Source organism: Balaenoptera acutorostrata, chromosome 3 (assembly GCF_949987535.1).
Source record: "Balaenoptera acutorostrata chromosome 3, mBalAcu1.1, whole genome shotgun sequence".
Classification (NCBI taxonomy): Eukaryota; Metazoa; Chordata; class Mammalia; order Artiodactyla; family Balaenopteridae; genus Balaenoptera; species Balaenoptera acutorostrata.
Genome location: NC_080066.1, coordinates 165,685,709 through 165,707,533, shown reverse-complemented (window position 1 = coordinate 165,707,533; position 21,825 = coordinate 165,685,709). Strand labels below are relative to the sequence as shown.

At 44.3% G+C, this 21,825-nt stretch overlaps 1 protein-coding gene across 1 annotated transcript in view; it reads left to right on the top strand.

Annotated features, from left to right (window-relative positions):
• Positions 1-97: 97 nt before the first annotated feature.
• Positions 98-21,825, top strand: part of KCNK10 (potassium two pore domain channel subfamily K member 10) — a 137,008-nt gene continuing 115,280 nt past the window's right edge. The window contains exon 1 of the mRNA XM_007188715.2: positions 98-581. Within this exon, the coding sequence (XP_007188777.1) occupies positions 530-581 (52 nt within the window). The 5' untranslated portion in view covers positions 98-529. The remainder of the gene's footprint in view (positions 582-21,825) is intronic.

Genomic DNA, 21,825 nt, shown 5'->3' with positions numbered 1-21,825 from the left:
GAGGAGCCGCGGCCGGGGTGGGGCTTGTGCGCTCTGCGCGGCCGAGCGAGGCTGACGTGCCCGCCCGAGCGCGCGCCCGGGCGAGTGTGTGCGAGTGTGTGTGTGCGGGAGTGTGTGAGCACACGCCTTCAGGGGCTGGAGTGACACTGCAGTGGGCTTCTCCCTCGCGCCGGCCCTCCGGCTCCTCTGCCCCCAACCTGCCGGCACAGCACTTGCGAAGCAGCTTGGCTCTTTCATCTTCCCGAGCCTCCCTCTCCATCCACCCCTCGCCGGTCTTACTTTCCCTTTTACCCGAGGGGCTGCTGCCGGCCACCCCTCACCCGGTGCAAACACCCAAGCAGTCTCCAGTTCTCTCCTAAGCCAAATCTTTTCCACTTGTCTTTCTCTGGGGTTCCTCCACGACCCAGTCCAAGGCTCCCCCATCCTTGGAAATTGTTTTGTTGGACTGCTGTACCGAGGCGTATAAAGCTTGAGGACTTTATTATTATTTTGATCCTTTTCATTTCCTCCCCTTCTGGGCAACGGAGCAATGAAATTTCCAATCGAGACTCCAAGAAAACAGGTGAACTGGGATCCTAAAGGTTGGTATTTCCTACTTTTGACTGCCCTGGCCCTACCTCTGTCTCCGGCGTGTGCGCGCTTCCTTGACTGGAAGCACTCTTGCTCCTGGCAGCCTGTGTCCTGAGGCTGGAAAATTCGCCTGGGAACTGCAGCGCGGGTGGGAGGAGGGCGGAGGCAGCGTGGGTGCCAAACCCAGATAGTGCCTGTCATTATCACATAATCAGTGTCCCTCCTGGATTGTTTTAAAATCTGTTTAAAGATACACCAAGCTGGGTGTTTGGCTTGAAATCGCACCAAGTGTCGGTATTTCCTTCTGACTTTGTGGGTGTGTATGTGTGTGTGTGTGTGTGTGTCCTTTGTTTCTAGTAATCTTTGTCTCTGGCAGATGGGTGGGGTGCCTCCCCCTGGACCTGGAGCTGCACCGCCTGGCAGGGTGTCCTCAGCGGGAAAGGTTTCCTGGCAGCAAGTGGGGCTCTGAGCCGCAGCAACAGCCCCTGGAGGTGGCCCTTCTCTAGGGCATGCGGAATAATGAAGCCCACGGGGCCTTCCAAATCTTCGCTCAATCTTATTACCAAACCACGTAGCTAGGTTGGCTCAGATGGGAGTAGAAGGGGGAGAGGGGAGTGGTTTTCGGAAAGGGTGGGGCAGGTGAGGGCTCGGGGAGGGGAGCACGCCGGAGTAGTAGTGTCATTTACAAGCTTTTACGAATGTTAGACAGTGGTCCCTGGGCTCAAAAGGGAGTGATTTAGACAGATTTGTGTGTGCCTAGGGTCGTCCAGGGTGTCTGTAATTAGCATATAGATGTTAAGGCTTCTCGTGAGTGATCACGATGGGAGCAGAACAAGTTGAAACCTCGTGTCCAGTTTTGACAAGAATGCTCTTGCTTTTGTCATGCTTTTGACAAGCATTTCTCTTAGCTCATCTGAAGGCTGAGTTGGGCGAGGCAACGCCGCTGTGCGAATTGGGGTTGAAATTTGTTTATTTGATGTGTATGTATCTGTGTGTGTGTGCGTGCGTGTGTGTTTAGTGTTTTTTTTATGAGTGCATTTCTTCTTTTCTCCAGACTGGAAGAGAGGAAACCCAGTCATTGTTGAATAAATGTCTTAGGAATTGACTGGGTACTGAAGACAGAGTGAAGAGACATTGCCTATTCTAACACCAGTGCTGTTAATACAACCAGTGCTGTTAAATACAACCCAGACCTTTTATTTTGTCTCTAGATCTCTGGAAATATGGAAGTGTGCCTGTTTTTTGTCTGTTTGTTTTCTTTTTTTGGGGGGAGGAATCCTTGCAAAACATATTTATTGAGTATCTACTACAAACCAAATGCTGTCCCAGGCACAGGAAACAGTCAGAATACTACAGACAAAAGCTCTGCCTTCTTGGAGTTTATAGTGAGGGAGACAGACCTAAATCAATCATGGCACAGAAGTGCATAATTACAAGTTTATACATGTTCCATGAAGAAGAGCATCAAGGTTTTAAGAAAGCATCAGATGGAAGAGACTGACAAGAACCAGAGGAGGCGGATAGTCAGGGAAGATAGTCAGATATTTGTACTGAGACCTGGAGGATATGTAGGGATTAATTGGCTAACGAAGACGGGAACTTGCAGAAGAAGGAACAGCAAGTGCAAAGGCCCTGAGGCAGAGGGAGCATGTATATTTGACGACCTGAAAGGAAATTTCCATGGCTGGAGCAGAGAGCAAGAGAACATGTGTTTTGAGGTGCGGCTGGTGAATCCATAGGGTCTCATAAATCCATAAATCCAAAAATCCATAAATCTCAGTTCAAAGCCTCGTGTTGTTGCAGGTAGGGGGGAATTGTGGATTGGGAGGTTGGAGTGTTTCAAGCTGAGGAGCGACATGATCTGAACTAAGTTTCAAAACAAGTGCTATGTGGCTCTTGTGGATGTGAGGGACCAGATACGATAGTAGTGTGGACCATGGTGGTGGCTGTGGAGATGGAGAAATGGATGGAGTAGGGAGCGAGGGAGGGTACAAAATCTACAGGCTTTGTGTGAATAAAGTGTGGAGGTGGAGTAGTTGGAATGATTGGGAAGGCAGCCAGGGCAGGAGTAGTCTTGAGGGAAAACTCAGGATTTCAGCCCAGGACTTGTTGAGTGGGAGACGTCTCAGAGTCATCCAAGAGGTGGGTCAAGTGGGCTGTTGTCTAAAATATCAGATCAGTTATTTTCAAGGAGCTCTGATAGGGAGGGCTGTGGGGCTGATTTTGTGAAGCTTGCCTTGGCTTTTAAAATACATTTCTATATAATCATCATTCTATCTATTTATGTCACAGTGATAAACACAGATGAATCCCACAGTTTACAGCCTAAAACAGTGAAGAAGCATGCAAGTGGTGTCTATAGTCACAACTAATGATGCTAAAAATGAAAAGACCCTGATAAAAGTCACAGCATTCAGCGAGCAATCATTGCATGCCAGGTGTTTGATGTACGTAATTTCATACAGTTATTCTCACAATACTTATCTGATGGCACAGTGTTATTGTCCCCGTTTGACCCTTGATTGCTGTCAGGACACCACTGAGCTGCCTTTTTAGTAGTGTGCTCTGACTTGAGGCACAATTGTTCCTGGAGGTGTGGGTGACAGTAGTCTTTCCTAGCCAGGGGGTGGAGGCAGGAAGAGAGTGGGGAATGAGGGTACCATATCTCACACCAGCATAGAACTAGGTGCACATATATTAATGAATTAATTAAATTATTAATTAAATTATTTATTATTAATTATTATTTAACCAGAAGATTAATTTAATGTTCTTTATTTAATCATAGACAGAAGAGATGATCCTAATTTTAGAGGTGAGGGAATTGAGGAACAGAGCGGTTGAGTAACTTATCTGAGGCCACACAGCTAGTGGGTGGTGGGGTCAGACTAAAATATGGGCCCTTAAACACTCTTCCCATCTGTTCCTTATGTTATTGCACCTCTGGCTCCTGCCTGGTGAGGTTCCCAGAGCTCAGGGACTGGAGAAGCTTCTTTCAAGGAGGAAGAGCATAAGAGAGAGGAGGAGGAGGAGGAGGGGGAAGAGGAAGAGAAGGGTGAAGCAGTGAATCAGTCTTTCTCACTCATTCCTTTCTCCATTAACCCGTCTAACCAAATATTATCTCTGCATCTACCTCTGGGGGGCGGGCAGTCACTGGCTACTGGACAGACATTGGGTCTGTTCTTTGGAAGTTTGGGTTTACATAGACCAAATGTGTTTAGCAAGGGAAAGATGAAGGAGAACCTAACATTATAATAGAAAAGAGGAGGGACAGTTCCTTAGAATTCGGGAATGAACAGACTTGCACCTTCAGGTGGCTGTGCTCACTGATTTTGGAAGGAAGTTGTAATTATGATGTTTTGCTTACAGCCCTATTACCTGACAATTTAATAGCACAAAATGAAGGTGGTTTGAGAACAGAGTGGTTTTGATTGCACTTGGGTGAATTAAGCAAAGCACTGTTAAGAGGTTTAGGTGCAAAAATAAGACCTAAGTGTAAAATGATTATTCTCTGGTGAGCTATGGCCTTCCTCCATATTTGTAAAGCTAAGCCTTTAGCACACAGTGACTGTTTGTGGAGGACCTACACAAAAGTGGGTTGGCACTAAGTATTGGCTTTCATAGCAGAATTTATATGCATTTTAAATCACTGGGATCACTTGTTGATGATCTTCTGCTGAAAATTGGGATTGGCTATCTGCTTTGATATATGTTAAAAGCTTTTAAAAACCAGTAAGATCAGCAAACAATATCCCTACAGCTTGAGGCAATCAGATCATTATAGTGTAAAAAACTCAGTTTTGGGGCAAAAGAATTAGTTTCTAAAACAAGCTGTAGCGATAATTAGCTGTGTGACTTTGGGCTGCTCACTTAGCCTCTCTGGGCTTAACCTTCCTCCCATGTGCAAGGAGGCCATTGACATGGCCTCTTTGATCCTATCTCTTCAACATCCCCCTTGAGCTGACCTCTGGACCATTTGGCTTCCTTTTGTTCCTCAAATAGATCAGACGTGTTCCTGTCTCAGGGCCTTTGCACTTGCACTTTCCATTGCTTATAAATGTATGTTAGCGTGGCTGGCTCTTTTCCATCCTTTAAATCTCAGTTCAAATATTACCTTGTTAGCAAGGGCTTCCCTATCCCATCTGAAGGCCTCGCCTCTCGTTCCCCAGCCCTATCGCTTTCTCTTACGTCTCCTGTTCAGTTGTCTTCTTGGCACTTGTCATGATCTGAAACCATCTTACTTGCTCATGTGTCACCTTTGATGCCAGCCTCCCTTGCTAGCGCATGAGTCCAACAAGCAGGAATGTTCCCTGTCCTGTTCACTGTCTTAATCCCAGGCCCTGGCAAGTGCCTGGCACATAGTGGATGCTCAATAACCTTTTGCTGAATGTACGTAGGATGGATCAGAGAGGATCTCTAAGGCTTCGAGCATGGTGGAAATTCCAGCACTCTTTTAAGCTACACATGGCAAAGGACAAATAAGAATAGGATAATAATATCCCTAATTAATGGGGTATTGGAAAGGACACTGATATTCCCACTTCCTTGCAAGCTCCCAGCTCTCCAGAGCCTCTAGCAGACTGTTTTCCTTCTGTTTGCCTTCTCACCAGGAGTGGAGGTGAGGTGGGGGCAGGTGGGTGGGCAGATGTAGCCTGACAAAGATACGGTTGGTGTCCAGTTAATAATTTGGTGCATGTTGGTCACTGGTGTGCAGCTCATTTTAGGTAGTTAAATCCACTTAAGAAAGAAGCAAAGCCTTAGATCTGGAGCTGGATTTCTTTTTTAAAGCTGCATTTTTAGTGCATAGTTTAGTGCAAAATTCCAGAGAGGCCTGTATCTTATGTGTGTATCACCTTTCAGTTTATAGAACGCTTTTTACAAATTATCTCATTTGTTCTAGTTTTGTCAGTATTGGAGTCTTAGATTTACTGATGGGAATAGAACAAGTAAATGATTTATTTGGGGGCCCAAGGCTGCCAACAGGCAGTGCTGGGGCAAACCCAGGCCTTCTGATGCTTACGTCCAGGGAAATTTCCCTCAAGCTTTCCTCCCTCCCAGGATTTTTGTCCGTTCCACACTCTCCCATTCTTTCCTATCCAAAAGTGTATTCAGAGATTTCTCTGAGAGATTTAGAGGAAGAAGGCTTTCGGTTGATCAGTGAGCCCTTAGCTGATGGTGGTTTTCTTCAGGTTGTACTTGCACTGGCCAGCAATTTATCCCATGAGTTCATTGAAGACCCTTGGATCCCGCTTCTGCTTTCTTGGTTAAAAAGAGATTTTGCTCTCTTGTGAATATGATTCATGCTCAACCTGTAAGATCAGTTGAGTGCTATCTTTGTTAATGTGTTTCCAAACACAATTTGTATAGCTTAGATTTTCTGGAAAGAAAGTAATCTTTTGATTTAATATCCAACTTTCAGGAGATCAGCTTTCCAAATGGGATTAATAATGTGCCAAAATCACAATTATCCTAGAAAGTAAAGAGGAAAGATGTTCCGAAGACTGTCTGGGCCAAGATTGGCTCAGGTTCTTTTTCAGCAGTGTCCAAGGGAGTTTCATCATTCTTTTGCCAATCCCAGTGATCACTGGGTGGAATTAAAACTGGGTCGGTCGACTTTGCTATTCCACCCCGTTTCTGAAACATCTGTACTTTGGCTCTCTGTGAGTCTGCTCAGGCTGTCATAACAAAATATCACAGACGGAGTGGCTGAAACAACAGAAATTTATTTTCACACAGTTTTGAAGACTGGAAGTCCAAGACCATGGTATTAGCAAGGTTGGTGTCTGGTGAGAGCTCTCTTCTTGGGCTGCAAATGGCCACCTTCTTGCCTCACATGACGGAGAGAGTGTACGCTGATGTTTCTTCCTCTTCTTAAAGGGCACCAGCCCTATTGAATGGGAACCCCACCATTATGACCTCATTTAATGTTAATTACCTCCTAAAGGCCCTATCTCTACTTCATTTATGTTTGGGGTTTAGGTTTCAACATATGAATTTTTTTGGGTGGGTGTGTGGGACACAGTTCAGTCCATAGAAGGCTCTATATGAGCATCATCTTAAATCAGATGCATTAAAAAAACACAATCCACATCTTGCCCCAAATTGGGACATTTCACCACAACTGAGATATGGTGTTTAATGTAGGCACAGTGCTAGGGGCCCACCGTTGGTAAGAAAAAGTAAAATGTACCTTTTTTGAGGTAGTGGATTCATTTTACTTTTAGTCCGTGGGGAATTAGAGAGTTCAGTGAAGAAATAGAAGGAAGCCATTTTACTGGAAGCCAATTAGCAAGTTTCAGTTTGGACAGCTCCCTTGGCTGAAGCAGCAAAGTGAATAAAAGTGACCGTCTTTTGCTGTGCTCAGGTTCTGTTATGAAGGGCACTTACTGGAGGAGCCAGCAAGGGTTAGCGTTGGTTAGGGGCTCAGCGCTGCATGACTTGGTTATGTAATCTACCTCAACGTGGCACCAACACCATGTTGGTCACACCCACCTGGCAGGTTTCTCACAGAAGTCAAAGGGCTTTTGACCACTTTTGGGCTCTGGTCCTAATGGTCCTCTCAGCAGAGACTTTACTGTATCAGGCTCATTAATTACTGTTATCCAGAGTAATGAGAGAAAATGGAGAAACAAAAACCTCATATTTACTTCCTAGAACATTGATTTGTGGTTTGCAGACACAGTGTGAGATGTTTTTTCTCCCTTGTAAGTGTCTGCGACTGAGTACTACGAATTGAAAATGAAAGCTGGCATTCTCATCTTCCTTGTAGGGTTGGACTGGGGGTTGAGGGCCAGAACCATTGGCATGGGAGGGGGTGGTCACAGGGGAGCTGTATTCTCTTTTTCCTCTATTCCCAGAGCCAGGGAGGCAGATAGGGGTGGGCAGAAGAGGTTGTGTGGAGGGGTAGGTAGCAGGGTTTCAGGGGATTCCAATTTCTGTACTACCAATAACTTTACTTTCTTTTTCCCTAGAGGGAACTTTGAAGCAAAGCGGAACGGTGGCAAAGTATAGGATTTGTAGAGTCAACCCCTGCCATACATAAATCATGGGATCACAGGGAACTCCCTTATTCCTCCCTCCCTTCTGTTTTTCCTTCCTTCCTTTATTCTCCCCCTTCCACCCTCCCTCCGCCCCCGATTTCTACAGAGTTCTAATTTCAAATGCTATCTCTTATGCAAAGGATTCTAATTTTTTTCATTCAACTACCCAATGTAGGGGCAAAGGTAGTGTTTACAGTTTAAAAAGAGATACTTGAAGAGTCAATGCAGATTTGCTCGAGAGATAGAGTCTGAAAGTCATGGTGACCTTTGCAGAATGGGCTAAAATGCTGATATTTGTAATTCTGACATACAAACTAGCAACAATTTTACTACCAAGAAATGAGTTTCGAATGTGTAAACAGCCCTGTGGGTCCCCCAAATAACACATTAAATATTTTAGGATAAAGATAGATAGTGTAACTTACCAAATTTAATGTGATATGAGCCTGACAGGTTAAATAGAGACGCTCAGTATCATGTGATACTGGGCAATTGAACATTCAGTCCACCAGTTGAGAATATTGCTTTAGTCCAAAGGCATTCATTTCTCATGGTGGAATTTGAGGCTATATGGGAAGCAGTTTAGTAGAGTGGGTTCAGCATATACCTCCTTAAAATAACTTGACAGGCATAAATGCATGTTATATTCATTGAACCTAGCCTCTGGGCTAGATGCCACCCTCTGTACATTATAGGAGCTTAGGGTGGGAGGATCTAGGTGCTATTTCCAGCTCTTCCACTCTTATGGAAAAGGAGAGAGTTGGGACATTGCTTGATAAGGTCCCTTCATGCCGTGATAGTCTTAGATCGCCTGGGTCCCAATTTGAGCTCCATCACTGATTAGTGGCTGATTTGGGCAAGCTGCTTCATTTCTCTGTGACTTGGTCTCCTCATCTGTAACGTGGAGATGATGACAGCCTGTACTTCCTTGATTTGTTATGTAGATTAAATGAAGTGATATATACAAAGCTCTCAGAAGAGTGCTAGATTGTCATAAGAGCCCCCTGAGTGGTACCTGCATTATGTTATTATCACGGTTGAAGGAGTCCCTGTTCTGTAGAAGTCAGGGAAGGCTCTAGCTCCCAAATGCTTCAGAAGCACCTGGTTCAGTCTCCAGATCATTTGGGAGGGTGGCCTATTCCACAGAGCACCCCCCTTCCTGGCACTCTTTTAGACTCCCCATATTCTTATTCCAGGTTTAAAAAACCTAAACTGTTCTAGTCAAACCAGAGAAAAGAACAGAGAAAAAACATGGTTTAGAATCATAATAATCAAACTGAGTTACTGTTCTACCAATTTTATTAGCTGTGTGAAACTGGGCAAGTCACTTAAGCTTTTGGAGCCTTAGTTTTCTCCTGGGTAAAATAAAGAGCACAGTAACACCTGCTTCACATTTGCTGAGATAATCAAATGAGAGAATAAATGTGAACAAGCTTTATAAACTGTTAAGTTCTCGACCAACATTTCCCAAGGTGTGTTCTGTGAGATACAAACTAGTCTTACCAGATGCTGTGTGAAAGAAAATGTTTTCAGGGTCATGTCAGATTGCAGAATGATGCATGCTCATTCCCTCCTGGAGAGCTGATATTGCTGTGTAACAAATGACCCCAACATTTAGTGGCTTAAACCAATGATCAGTGTTGATTATCTCACAGTTTCTGTGGATCAGGAAATCAGGAATGGCTTAGCTGTGTCATCTGGCTGGGAGTCACTCAGTGGTTATGGTCAGATGTTGGCTGGGGCTGCTGTCATCTGAGAGCTTAACTGGGGCTGGGGGATCTGCTTCTGAGATGGCTTTCTCATGTGACTTGCAAATTGCCGCTGGTTGTTGGGGAGAGACCTCATTTCCTGCCAATGTGAATCTCTCCACGGGCTGCTTGAGTGTCCTCACAACATGGCTGGCTTCTTCCAGAGTAAGTGCTTCAAGAGAGAACAAGGTGGAATTGAATGCCTTTTATAACCTAACCTCAGAAATCATACATTGTTACTACCACCACATGCTTTGTTTTTTCATCCAGTTTTACTGAGATATAATTGACATAAAACATTGTATTAGTTTTCAGTGTACAACATAATGATTTGATATCTTTATCTGTTATGAAATGATTACCACAGTAAGTTTAGTCAACATCCATCACTTCACATAGTTACAATTTTTTTATGATGAGAACTTTTAAGATCTACTCTTTTAGCAACTTTCAAATATATAATAGAGGATTGTTAACTATAGTCACCATGCTGTACATTACATCCCTGGGATTTATTTATCTTATAGCTGGAAGTTTGTATCTTTTGATCCCCTTCACTCATTTTGCCCACTCCCCACCCCTTGCCTTTGGTAACCACCAGTCTCTTCTCTATTTTTATGAGTTGGGTTTTTTTAGATTCCATATAGAAGTGAGATCACCCCGTATTTGTCTTTCTCTGTTTGACTTATTTCTCTTAGCATAATGTCCTCAAGGTCCATCTGTGTTGTCACAAATGGATTTGCTATCTCATTCTTTTCATTAGATGCGAGTCACTAAATTTAGTCCGCATTTGGGGAGGAGGGGTGATTAAGCTCACTTTGGAAGGAGGGAGTGTCAAACAGTTTGAGGAAATATTTAAAAATCACCATAAGCATTTCCCCTTTTTTCTTATTGAATACGTACTAAGTGCCAGGCACTGTGCAAAGTGCTTTAGAGTCATAATCTCATGTAGTCCTCTTTATAGTCCAAAGAAACAGGTGAAATGATTATCCCTGCTTTCTGAATGATGAGGCTGAGGCCTGCAGAGCTTAAGCAACTTGCCCAAAGTTACCTCGTAGCTCTATGACTTGATGCCGGCGGTGTGTTAACGCTGGAGCTCTCACCTGTACCTTCTACACCTCCCCTGAGAATCTCACCTGTACCTTCTACACCCCTGAGAATCTCACCTGTACCCTGTACACCTCCCCTGAGAATCAATCCTGCAGTGCAGAGACCAGGCTGATTTTGTTTAACCCTGCATTTCCCACTTACCCACAGAACCATAAGTCACTGAATTCCATTTACCCCTCTTATCACCCACTGCTCCGAACGGTATTTTAGAAAGACAGCGAGTATGATGATGATTTATATAAAATATGAATATATGGTCTTATAGTAGATCACAATATACCAACCAGTCCAAGCAGATTTTTCAAATACAAAAAGCATGTATTCAGCCTCTTTTGGGTGGGCACCATTCTGCATGTGGATCTGTAAAATATTCTCCAAAAAATGACTGCATGATATACCCAATTTCTTTTCACTGTGATACCAGAGGTTGAGTGAGACAACTCAGGGACCCACTTCGTTTACAGATTGCCCTTCTTTGACAGCCCTCTTCCTTTACACGTTCAGGGACTGAAAACCCAACCTCCTTGGATAAAGCCAGAAGAACGGGACATCCCTCAGGCTGGGCAGTAGAAATGTCAGGGCATGGGCGTCTGGTGTGTTTCTGCAGCAGACCTTATGTCTGTATGTGTGAGGGAGCACAATAAAATATTCACCAAAAAATGGCCACATGATATACCCAGTTTCTTTTCACTGTGAAACCAGAATGTAGCCAAGACGGCAGGGATGGTGTGCCTGGGGTGATGGACCCAGCACACGGGGAGAAGCCACTCTCTGTTGTATTTGGAGTAAACACACTTTTTTTTTTTAACCACCCTGTTGCTTTTTCTGCACATTCTTGAAGAGAAAATGATTTCCAGGAAGCCGAATGCATTTGATGTCTTTGAGGTTCCCACGTTTCCAAACATTGCACGCCTGGATTATTCCGGAGACGACTTTATGGTCTGAGGACAGTTCTGAAGCTTCTGTGTCCTGGGTGGAGGAGAGTGAACACAGTGTCTTTTGAGTGCCACCATGGGCTTTGTTGAATATGTTACTTCTCCCACAAAATGGCAAAGAGAGGCCCTAGGACAGGGCGAGGGTGGGTTGAATGAGGCTGCCTGAGAACCCTGTCACATTCCAGAGCCAACTCTCATGGCGTCTGTAACCATAGCAACCACGGGCTGAAAAATTCTCAGGATGCAGATATGCCATTGTATCCACCTTCTGGTTCCCTTGCTTTCCCCTCTATTCCTTCATCCAGGAACTACCCCCACCCTCACCCCTGAACAGTGACTGATGTTCAGGGTGATTCTACACTGGTGATTTTAACTTCTGACTGATTCTTCATTTCCTGAGCCCGCATTTTCAATTCCTGGACCTACAGCTGATTCATTGTGACCCAGACTAAGCCACATGCACATCATTTCCTCAGCGTTTCCATTTTTACTATGAAAAATTAGGCATAGTTATGTAGTGAACGTACTCTAGATTTAACTGTAGTCATGCATAATGATGGTGGCTCATGACACTCATTGTTTCGAATAACACTCCTGCACTTACTGCGTGGTTAGATCTTAGATTTTGGGGGATATGTTATAAAAGAACAGAGAAAGCCAGTGAGGCACAGTAAATAGACCACTGGTCTCTGGCCAGAAAACCTGGATTGTGGCTCTGGTTAGAGTGTGAGGTGTGTCCTGGTGGCATGAGGATGGGGAGGTGGGTGGCTGCCAGATTATGCAGAGGATAGTAGCTCATATGAAGGAGCTTTTTTTTTTTTTTTCTGAGAATAATGGGAAGGTACTGAATAGTTTAAAGTAGGAGGGATGACACAATCAGATTTGTATTTTTAAAGATTATTTAAACCACTTATAAATGATTATAATTTGTAATCGAATGATTGATTCAGCAAATGTTTATGGAACATACTTACTATGTGCCAGGCATGGTGCTGGGTGTGGGACTTACCTGGGGGATTCCTTGTCTTGTAGGAATCAAAGGAATTTTTGAGAAACATTTGGGGAGGAAAAGAAGCTTTCCTTGGCCTCTTTGGTTTATGACAACCAATTCTAAACTTCTGGTTGCAAATGGGAAGAGTATCTTTTTCTTTCTCTTTCTTTTTTTGCAGGGGGAGGTATATCTTAAAGCAATGGCTGCCGCATTTTCAATCTCTTTTAATTAATATAATCTTTTCCTTGGCTTTGTTACATGGCTTTTGATTCTGTGATAATTTCTATATTTGGAGTCAGTGAATCAATAAACCAAAAACTATGGCGCATTCAATATTTTGTACTTCAAACACCTTTCAGAAGCATTCAGCTATCAGTTTAGCATAATGGACCTAATTAAAATTGCCAGCATCTCCTCCATACCCGCTGTCACTTTGTTCCTGGAGTGTCGGGAGGCATTGTGGCATTGGGGTATTTCTCCTTTGACTATAATGGGACCCCCTGCTTGTCAAGTCCTTGTGGCCTCAGCTTGGAAGGCCTCCCCAAAGCCTGAATTAATGAGAAGCTATGAAGTGCTGGTCCCTTTCTCTGGCCGGGTGAGAACACAGCTTCTCTAGGAGCATGAATGCCTGCTTATTAGGCAATAATCTTCGTATTCAGACTCAGTTCTAAAGAGAAGTGGAGCCAACGGCACAGGGGGTGGGATTTGAGGAGCCCCTCTAAGTCCCTGTCTACAAGCTGACCCACAGCACTCCTTCCCGTGACCATCGGATTGCCTAAAACCTATCAGTTACTCTGTTCATCGGCAACCTTTCATTCATCCTTGGGGTTATTCCCTAAACATTTTGTGAGTCAGTGACAGCGGAAATGGGGCTAGACACAGGAAGATGAGAAAGATCTGAGGCTTTATACCCAGGAAAGTCACAGTCTAGCCACTGAGACAGGTGCAAGTCAACATGGATTAAAACATCATCTCCAGAACACATCTTTTTTTTTTAAAACTTTTTATTTTATGTTGGAGTATAGCCGATTAACAACATTGTGATAGTTTCAGGTGCACAGCAAAGCGACTCAGCCATACATGTACATGTAACCATTTACCCCCAGACTCACCGGAACACATCTTTTTAAAATGCAAATATATCTTCTCCAGATAATTTACAGACTCTCAATTACCCATTGGTACAGCCAAGTTAATCAAGTTTCTATGAGAGACGTGAGCTGAGAGGGAATGGAACACAGAACAAAACGTATTGATGGGTTGGCGTAAAGTGGGGAAGGGAAAAGTCAGGAACGTTGAATACAGACTTTGGGAGGAGTCGTGTAGGGAGCAGACTGGACATGGATAGAATTGTGTGATGGGGGCAGGTGGGATGGAGGTGCCGCAGGTCCAAGCAGGGGACAGAATGTGCGGTGATGAGAGGGGAAGTCACTGAAGGCCAACCGTGACTGTGTAAAAGCCCAGTTCACATTAAACTCACTTCAGAAATTGGGAAGGACTTTTGAGACATCTAAACTCTCTGCAGCTTCTCAAAGGAAAACGCTGAAGTCTAGAGAAGTCAAGTGACTTGCCCAGACAGCGAAGAGGGAACAAAGCACGTGTTTGCATCCTTATCTAACCTCCATGAGCAATACTGCCTCTCACAGTAATGCCAACAGGGGAGGGGCCTTTGTCTCTCTTCTTCCTTTGGAAAGAAGAATTGATGAAGAGCTATGGCTCTCCTGATCCTGGAACATATTGGTTCTGAGATTCCAAGCTAAATCTTCTGTAAGTCTATAACAAGTATGGACATGGGTGTATATTCAGCCTCTTGGAGAAGATGTTCATTCATTTATTCAGTGAATATTTACCGAGTGCCTTCCTTGTGCCCGCCACTATTCCAGGCCTGGAGGTAAGAGATGAACAACACAGAGTCCCTGCCCTCCTCAAACTTACCACCTGGCCAGCGCTCTCCGCCTTTCTTACAGACACTCAGATCGATTTCCTGCGCATTTCAGAAATCTCTCTTAGGCACACATTTGACAAATAAAGGGGCTTAAAAAATTTTATGATAAGGGTGAAAACGAGGCCATTCTGATGTTACATTGCTCTTTGAAAAAATGTCTAGTTTGTTAATTTTGTAGAGAGTGAGTGTCGATCTTGCAGAAGGCAGCAACATTCTGTTAGAAAATGCAGTGATTTCAAAGAAGGCCTAGTTTATATTGAAATTTTATTAAGAACCTTTGTTAATTAGGACTCTGTGGCTTGTGTGTGTATCACTGGGACGGGAGGTTGAGTCTCCCTCATGATGATGACATGTAAATTAATCTCAGAGGAATTGCAAGAGGCTGAGACGTTCGGTAATTAAATACTCACTCTCTCTGGCAGATGGGAACTTTTTGCTACACATGATTTCCGAAGTATCTAAATTTACACGTCTTCTGAATAGGGGGAAATTGGGGCTCCAGTTGGTTTGTTATGAGTCTGGAGGTCTCTTTGCTACATCTGGGATGCTGGGGCAGACTGAGGCCAACAGAGTCAAGGGCGCCAGCCTGGGTCAGGAGGCCTTAAGGAGGCAGCATCTGGTTGGACTGCCTGGGGTGTCCACTATAAATCCAGCGGGCTGTGGGAGCCTTACGTGGAGTTCCAGGCAGGGTTGGGGTGAAGCGGCGCCGCCACTGCCAGGATTCTCAGCCGAGTGGCTGGGAGAGACCCGTAGGAGCCATCCTGCTGGCAGCTAACAGAGGTTTCTGCTCTATTTTAAACCAATTCTAGTGATCGAGAGAGCCCTGCCTGTGATGCCTGGTGATGGTAGTGATGGCCATGTGCTGCTGGAGGGGAGGGGTGTGTGATGAGAAAGTGTGCAAGAGCTCGGATTTGACCCCCAGCTCCGGCACTCCCACGCTGCTGGTCTTAACCTCTCTCTGCCTGGTTTTCCACCGGAGAACCAGAAGTGATCACAGCACCCATCCCTTCGATGTTGTGAAACTTAAATGAGACAATGGGCACAAAGGACAGAGCATAGTGCCAGGCACAAGGAGGCACCTGATAAATGATGGTGATGATGTGACTGGTAGCACCCATTTACTGAGGGTCTGCATCAGGCGCAGTGCTCAGGGCATAACACACAAGACGTAACATTCTTCACAGCAACCTGAGTCACTTTGCTTTTTCTTCCAGTTAAAATCCTAATGTTCGGCCACGTGACCTAGATGCTCAGGTCTTCCAAAGAACCTGCACAGAGTGAGGGCTCCAGATCTGTTTTTTTTTTTAAAAACAGCTTTATTCAGATATAATTTACATAACATAAAAAGTACCCATCTAAAACGTACAATTCAGTGGTTTTTACTCTATTCATGGAGTTGTGCAACTATTACCACTGTATGATGTTAGAAGATTTTCTAAATCACTCCAAAAAGAAACCTCATTCCCATTAGCTGTCAACCCCTAATTTCCCTCATTCTCTTCCAGTCCCAGGCAACCGCTAATCTCCTTTCTGTCTCCACGTATATGTCTGTCCTGGACATTTCATATGAATGGAATTGTATAACATGTGGCTTTTTGTGACTGGCTTCTTTCACTTAGTGTAATTTTCTCATTCATGTCGTAGCATCCTTATCTATTTTTGAATGAATGTCAGTCATCTGAGACATGTAGTATTAGGTCCATTTTGAAGATGAAGAAACCAAAGTTGCTAATGGCCACCCAAGTTGAAAGTGTTTGAGCTGGGGTTTGCACCCAGGTCTGTGTTGGATCCAAGGCCATTCCCTTGTCATTCACTTTCTGGCCTCTGATTGGGCCTCTGCATCATGCTGTGCACCATCTCCAGCGAGAAGAGTGTGAATGCCCCAGGCCTGGCCCCTCCTCATTGCGGCGGTTGTGCGAGTCCCTCCTCCCAGGACCCTGATATTCTCCATCCACCTGATTGATGGAGAAGGATATGGTTTTGTGGCTGGATACCCACAGGGTGACTTCCAGGACTTGTGTTGGCCAGTCTAGCTCTTTTGTCCATTTTTCAAGGGTAATGACATGAACTGGAAAAGTTATAGACGTGAAAATGAAGGGACAAATATATTTTCTGGATTCAAAGCCCAACAATCCAGTCACCTGATGTAATGGAGGAAATGTCATCTTTCTTGCCTTGTCTTTAGCAGTAGATTGTAATTAAACATTATGAAGTGTATGATAGCTCTCCTGTCCCGGCCCCAGCACTTTCCCTGAGACATGTGAGATGGAGTAGACATTTCTCAGCTGCTGTGACAGCATCGGGGTGGTGGGCATAGGTGTTTGTGGAAGGAAAAGGCCTACTACCAGCTGGCTCTTGGGTAGGGACATGTGTCTTTGTCGTATGTTCCATGGGGACCTACCTAGTCTATGATGGTGAGACAGCACATCCTATGAAGTACTAGATTCCCATGTTTTCCCCAAACTGCTTCTGTATTATTGTTCTCTCATATCCTATTCTAGGGAAAAAGGCTCCATTTGATAATTAAAAATGCAAGTGAGTTTTCCATCTTGCTTCTACCAAAGAAGAAGGAATGTAACCTTATGTATTACCTCTAGGTTTCTTTAGAAACACCATGAAACCTTATGTTGACTTAAAACTAGTGGCACTTGATCTTTGGATTAGCAAGTTGCTGAAAGTACGTTAAGGCCCCAGGACTTGGTTATGCGCTTGTTTGGTAGATTTCTCGTGGAAGTGGCCCCACTCCTGGTCTCAGTTCATGTGAGACGTTGAGCCTTGTGTGACGTGGCAGACGCGCCAGTGCCCATCCTTACCCCTTCAGTGCAAACTGGCTAACTTTGATGGCCAGTTCTTGCGTTTTTGGCCTTTTTCCTTAACTGAGCCTACTTTGCTGCTCCCATGGAAAGCAGAAAGTGCAGGGGAGTTAGAACGCCCCAAGAGCAGCCCTCAACCAATGACTGATGGGAGATGGTAGGTAAATACCCCATTCCCTCAGGCCTGGGTACGATAAATCAGGAATATGTTCTGCAGTGGGAAAAATTCCATTCTTCCATAGTGACAGCTGGCTTGATGCTGCACTTTCTACGGGTTTTCTTGGTTGCCTTCTGACCCGTGTCTCTCTTTTCCATTTCCCTATTGGTGCTTTCTTCACCTCCCAAACAACTACTGTGCTCCAGTCCTTTATCTTAGGATCAGCTTCTGGGGGAACCCAAATTAAGACATATGGTAATGTTTTACCCTTCCCTTGCTTCTCTACCTCATTCCCCCGCCAGCTGGCTTTGAGTGAGAGGATAGGGTAAGGGCCCCAAGATGCTTCTCAGGCAGGTTAATGGCTCTCAGGGGATATTATCTATAGCTAATCAGCAGCTTTCTCTTTAACACAAATCCTGGTGCTGGTGAGTAATCCAAAAAGCATGAAAAGAGAGCTAAGGCTTGATGAGTCTCATCTCAGCCTCATCAAATCATTTTGTTTCCATAATTCCCTTTCTCAGGAGATGGCAAAATGAAATACAGTTGATTCTTGTTGTTTGCAGTAGTTACCTTCTATAAAGTCTCCGCGAGTACTGAATTAGTGAACACTGAACCATTGCTTCTAGGGCAAATCTAGAGTTAGGTTCCTGCAAGCCTCTGGTCACCACATTTCCATCAACTGATCTATACATAACCTTGTTTATGTGTGTTTCTGTTTAAAGATATCTTACTTAACATATATCGTTGACTCATTAACATTGAACTCTCGGCCAATGGCACTGTTACTCATGCCTGATGGGAGCTTACCTGACACACATATTTTCTCCGTAAGTGCAATCCCAGCCTTGCACTATGCTTGAGTGCAATCTTAAGCAGTGAAATGACCAACAGAAAGCACAAAAATATGAAAAACTTGGCACTAAATAGACCACAGAAAGGACACTTGCTTACAGTATGAGAACTGACACAAAGAAGGCAGAGCATTTCCTTGTTTGACCTCAGTTGGGAACGTGAGTGTTGCAAGACTCAATTTTTTTGCTGCTCTGCACCTGTCCACGAATGACTGTGAAAATGCCATGAGTATTGATTTTGGGGTTATAAATAAATTTTAGCAAGTAGGAGAATTTGCATATGTGGAATCTGTCAACTTTCTTTTCATCCCAGTGCATTAAGGCTCTACTTCAATTCAGTATATTTATTACACATGTGTGCCAGCCTCTGTGATAGATTCTGAGATGTTAAGAGATGCTCCCCGCCCTCCAGGAGTCTCCATCCTGCTGGCACAGGGGATTAAAACTACGACACAAGACAGGACACATACTCCAGAAGAGAGGCAAACAGTTTCATGGGAGTGTGAAGGGGGGGGATTTGAGAGTACAAGTCAGGATGGACTTCACAGTAGCGGGAGAGTCTTAGATAGGTCTGAAGAGACATTTCGCATTTTGAGCATTTCCTACATCACTGAAAAAAACGAAGCAACTGGTCAGAAAACGTCATTTCCCCCACGCCCTCCAAGTCTGCCAGACCCCCTGCATCTGTACCTGCCATCTTGCCTTTATCCCTCTATGGATGCAGTGTGTCTGCTGTCCAAGGCCAGCCTCTCCACTTGTGCCGGGGGCCCCCCACCTACGCTCTCTTGCTTCTCCGCTTTGCTCCTGAGCCACCCTCTCTCCCTCTCCACTGGAACATCCCCACTCACGGGTACACGTGCTTCAGTATCTCCCACCATCCCCTTGACCCCCCCATCCCCTCCAGCCGCCACCTAATTCCTGTACACACTTCACAGCAAAATTGCTGGAAAGAGTCGTCTGGAGTCACGGTCTCCACCCCCTCTTCTTTCTACCCATCACCACTTCACAGGGGCTGCTCTTACCGAGGTCACCAGTGGCTGCTGCATCCTCTTTCTGTTCTTTTATCTGAAGTGTCAGTGAGGATGCTTTCAGCTGAACATGGCAGCATGTCCCATTTGAAGAGGCTCAAACAATATGGACATTTACTGTTAAGAGAGTTATCATCTCACTGAACAAGGGGGCTCCCGGGCTGGCTCAGCTGCTCTGTAATGCTACTAAGAGCCCAGGTTTGTCCAGCTTCTTGCCCTGCCTCCCTTTATCACTGGGCAGAAGCTCCCTAATGGTGGTGAGAGGGCTGCGGACACTCCAGCAGGCATTATGTTGTCTAAACACAGCATGGGAAGTGGAGTGGTCTTTTTCTTTATATTTCTCTTTTTATCATGGAGGATTTTTCCTCCTAGGAACTCCACAGCCTACTTCTCCTTACATCAACCCCTAAACCAATCACTGTCAAAGGGGAATGGTATTATCATTATTGGCTTGGACCAGTTAAGATTTATCCCCTGAGTCTGTGACTGGGGCCCACCTTTTTTGAATGTGTTGCCATTTAACCAACATTTAAGTAAAATTGGGTCTGTTAGTGAGGAGGGGGGAGGGGCTTATGTGAAAGCACAGGTAGCACCTGCCACATCTTCCTTGACACCTCAAGGCCATTTTGACAATTGACCACTCCTTCCTTCTGGAAGCATTTTACTTCTGTCACTTGCTTTGGGACATTGTCTCCTCTGAGTTTACTTTTACCCTTGTGGCCACTCCTCAGCTTCCTGTTTTCCCCTTCTCCAGTACTCTCCCTCTCAATGACTGGATGCCCAGGCACTTGGACTTGAGGGCCTTCTCGTCTCTGTCTGGTTCTCCCCAGGTGATGTCAGCAGTCCTTAATGCCTCCCAAGGGTGCCTCTCCAGATTTGCACAGCCACCTGTATCCTTGGTGTTTCCACTCACATGTCTGCAAAGACTGAAACAGGACTGTGGACTTCCTATCGCAAACGTGTGCCTCTGCGATACGTCCTCATCCCAATAAATGGCACTGCCATCTGTACAGTTGCTGGAACAAAAATCTAGGCGTGATGAGCGAGTCCTTTCTTTCCTGCCCTCTGGCACTTCACACCCCATTTATCAGCAAGGCATGTCAGCTATGACCTCTACAACATACCCAGAATCTGTTTGTTTCTGTCTAGTTCTCACCTCTCTAGTTCTAGCATCCTCAGCTGGATGGCTGACATAGTCTTCTTATTGGTTTCCCTACTTCTACTCCTGTTCGCTATACTCCATTCCCCACAGAGCAGCCAAAATGATCCTTAAAGATGTAAATCAGATCCTATCATACCCAGAGCTTAAAATTCTTGAATAGTGTCTCTTTCCACATTAATTCCGAGCTTCTGATGCTGGCCTGCAAAGCCCCGTGTGATGATTGTTGCTTACTTCCTCTCCAAACCTCAGCTACAGCCTAGCCCTCTTTAGACTTATTTCCATTCCTTGAATACACCGTGTGCCTCCTTATCCGAGGGCTTTTGTAGGACCCTCCTGGAATTCTCTTCCACTGGATCTTCATGTGATGGGCTCCTCTTCACTTCTGAAATCTCAGCCCAAATGCCACCTCCTCAGAGATGCTTTTCTAACCAGTCACTTGTGCAGGTCATTCTCGGTCATAGCACACTGTTATGCTTCTCTGCATTATGCCTATCACTCAGTAAATGTTTTTCTTTCTGTTTATTAATTTAATAAGTGAAAACTAAAAAATGAATAAACTAAGATGACTAAAATGATATCTCCATGAAGACAAGAGAGAGTTTTAAGAAGGGAAACATAATGAGCAGTGTTAAATGCTCTACAAAGACTGAAGATAATGTAATGGTGATGATAATGATAATGATAGTAACAGCTACCATTTATTGTTACTATGAACCTGGCAGAGTGCTAGGCATTTTGCATACATTATCTTATTTAATCCTGACAATGTCTCTATTTCAGGGAATGTTATCATTCCCATTTTACAGAGGAGAACATCAAGGCTTATGGAGGTCAGGCACAGTGCCTGGTACATGGTAGCTTTCAGTTAATATTTGCTATGTGAGTGAATGCATTTTCCCGAGGTCTTGGAGCTCCAAAAGGTGAAGATGAGAGTCTAACCTAGGTCTGAGTGAAACCAGAGTCCATGTTTATAACCACCGGACTATATTTCCTCAGATGGCGATTGAAATACTGAAATACCCCTTAACAGATTGAGAAAGAGAAGTATAGTACAGGATAGATGATTACTTATTTATTTTAAAAACATTATAAATTAAATTAATTTTTGGACCAAAAACCTTCTGAATTTTGGACTCCATCAAATTCTTTTGAAGGGATAATAAGAGTTTTGAAAAAATGTTAGGGATGAACCCAGATTGAGTGATTTCCTTTTTTTTTTTAATTGAAGTATAGTTGATGTACAATGTTATATATGTCACAGGTGTACAATATAGTGATTCACAATTTTTAAAGGTTATACTCCATTTATAGTTATAAAATATTGGCTATATTCCCTGTGTTGTACAATATATCTTTGTAGCTTATTTTATACATAATAGCTTGTACCTCTTAATCCCCTACTCCTATCTTGCCCCTCCCCCTCCCTCTTCCCACTGGTAACCACTGGTTTATTGTCTATATCTGTGAGTCTGCTT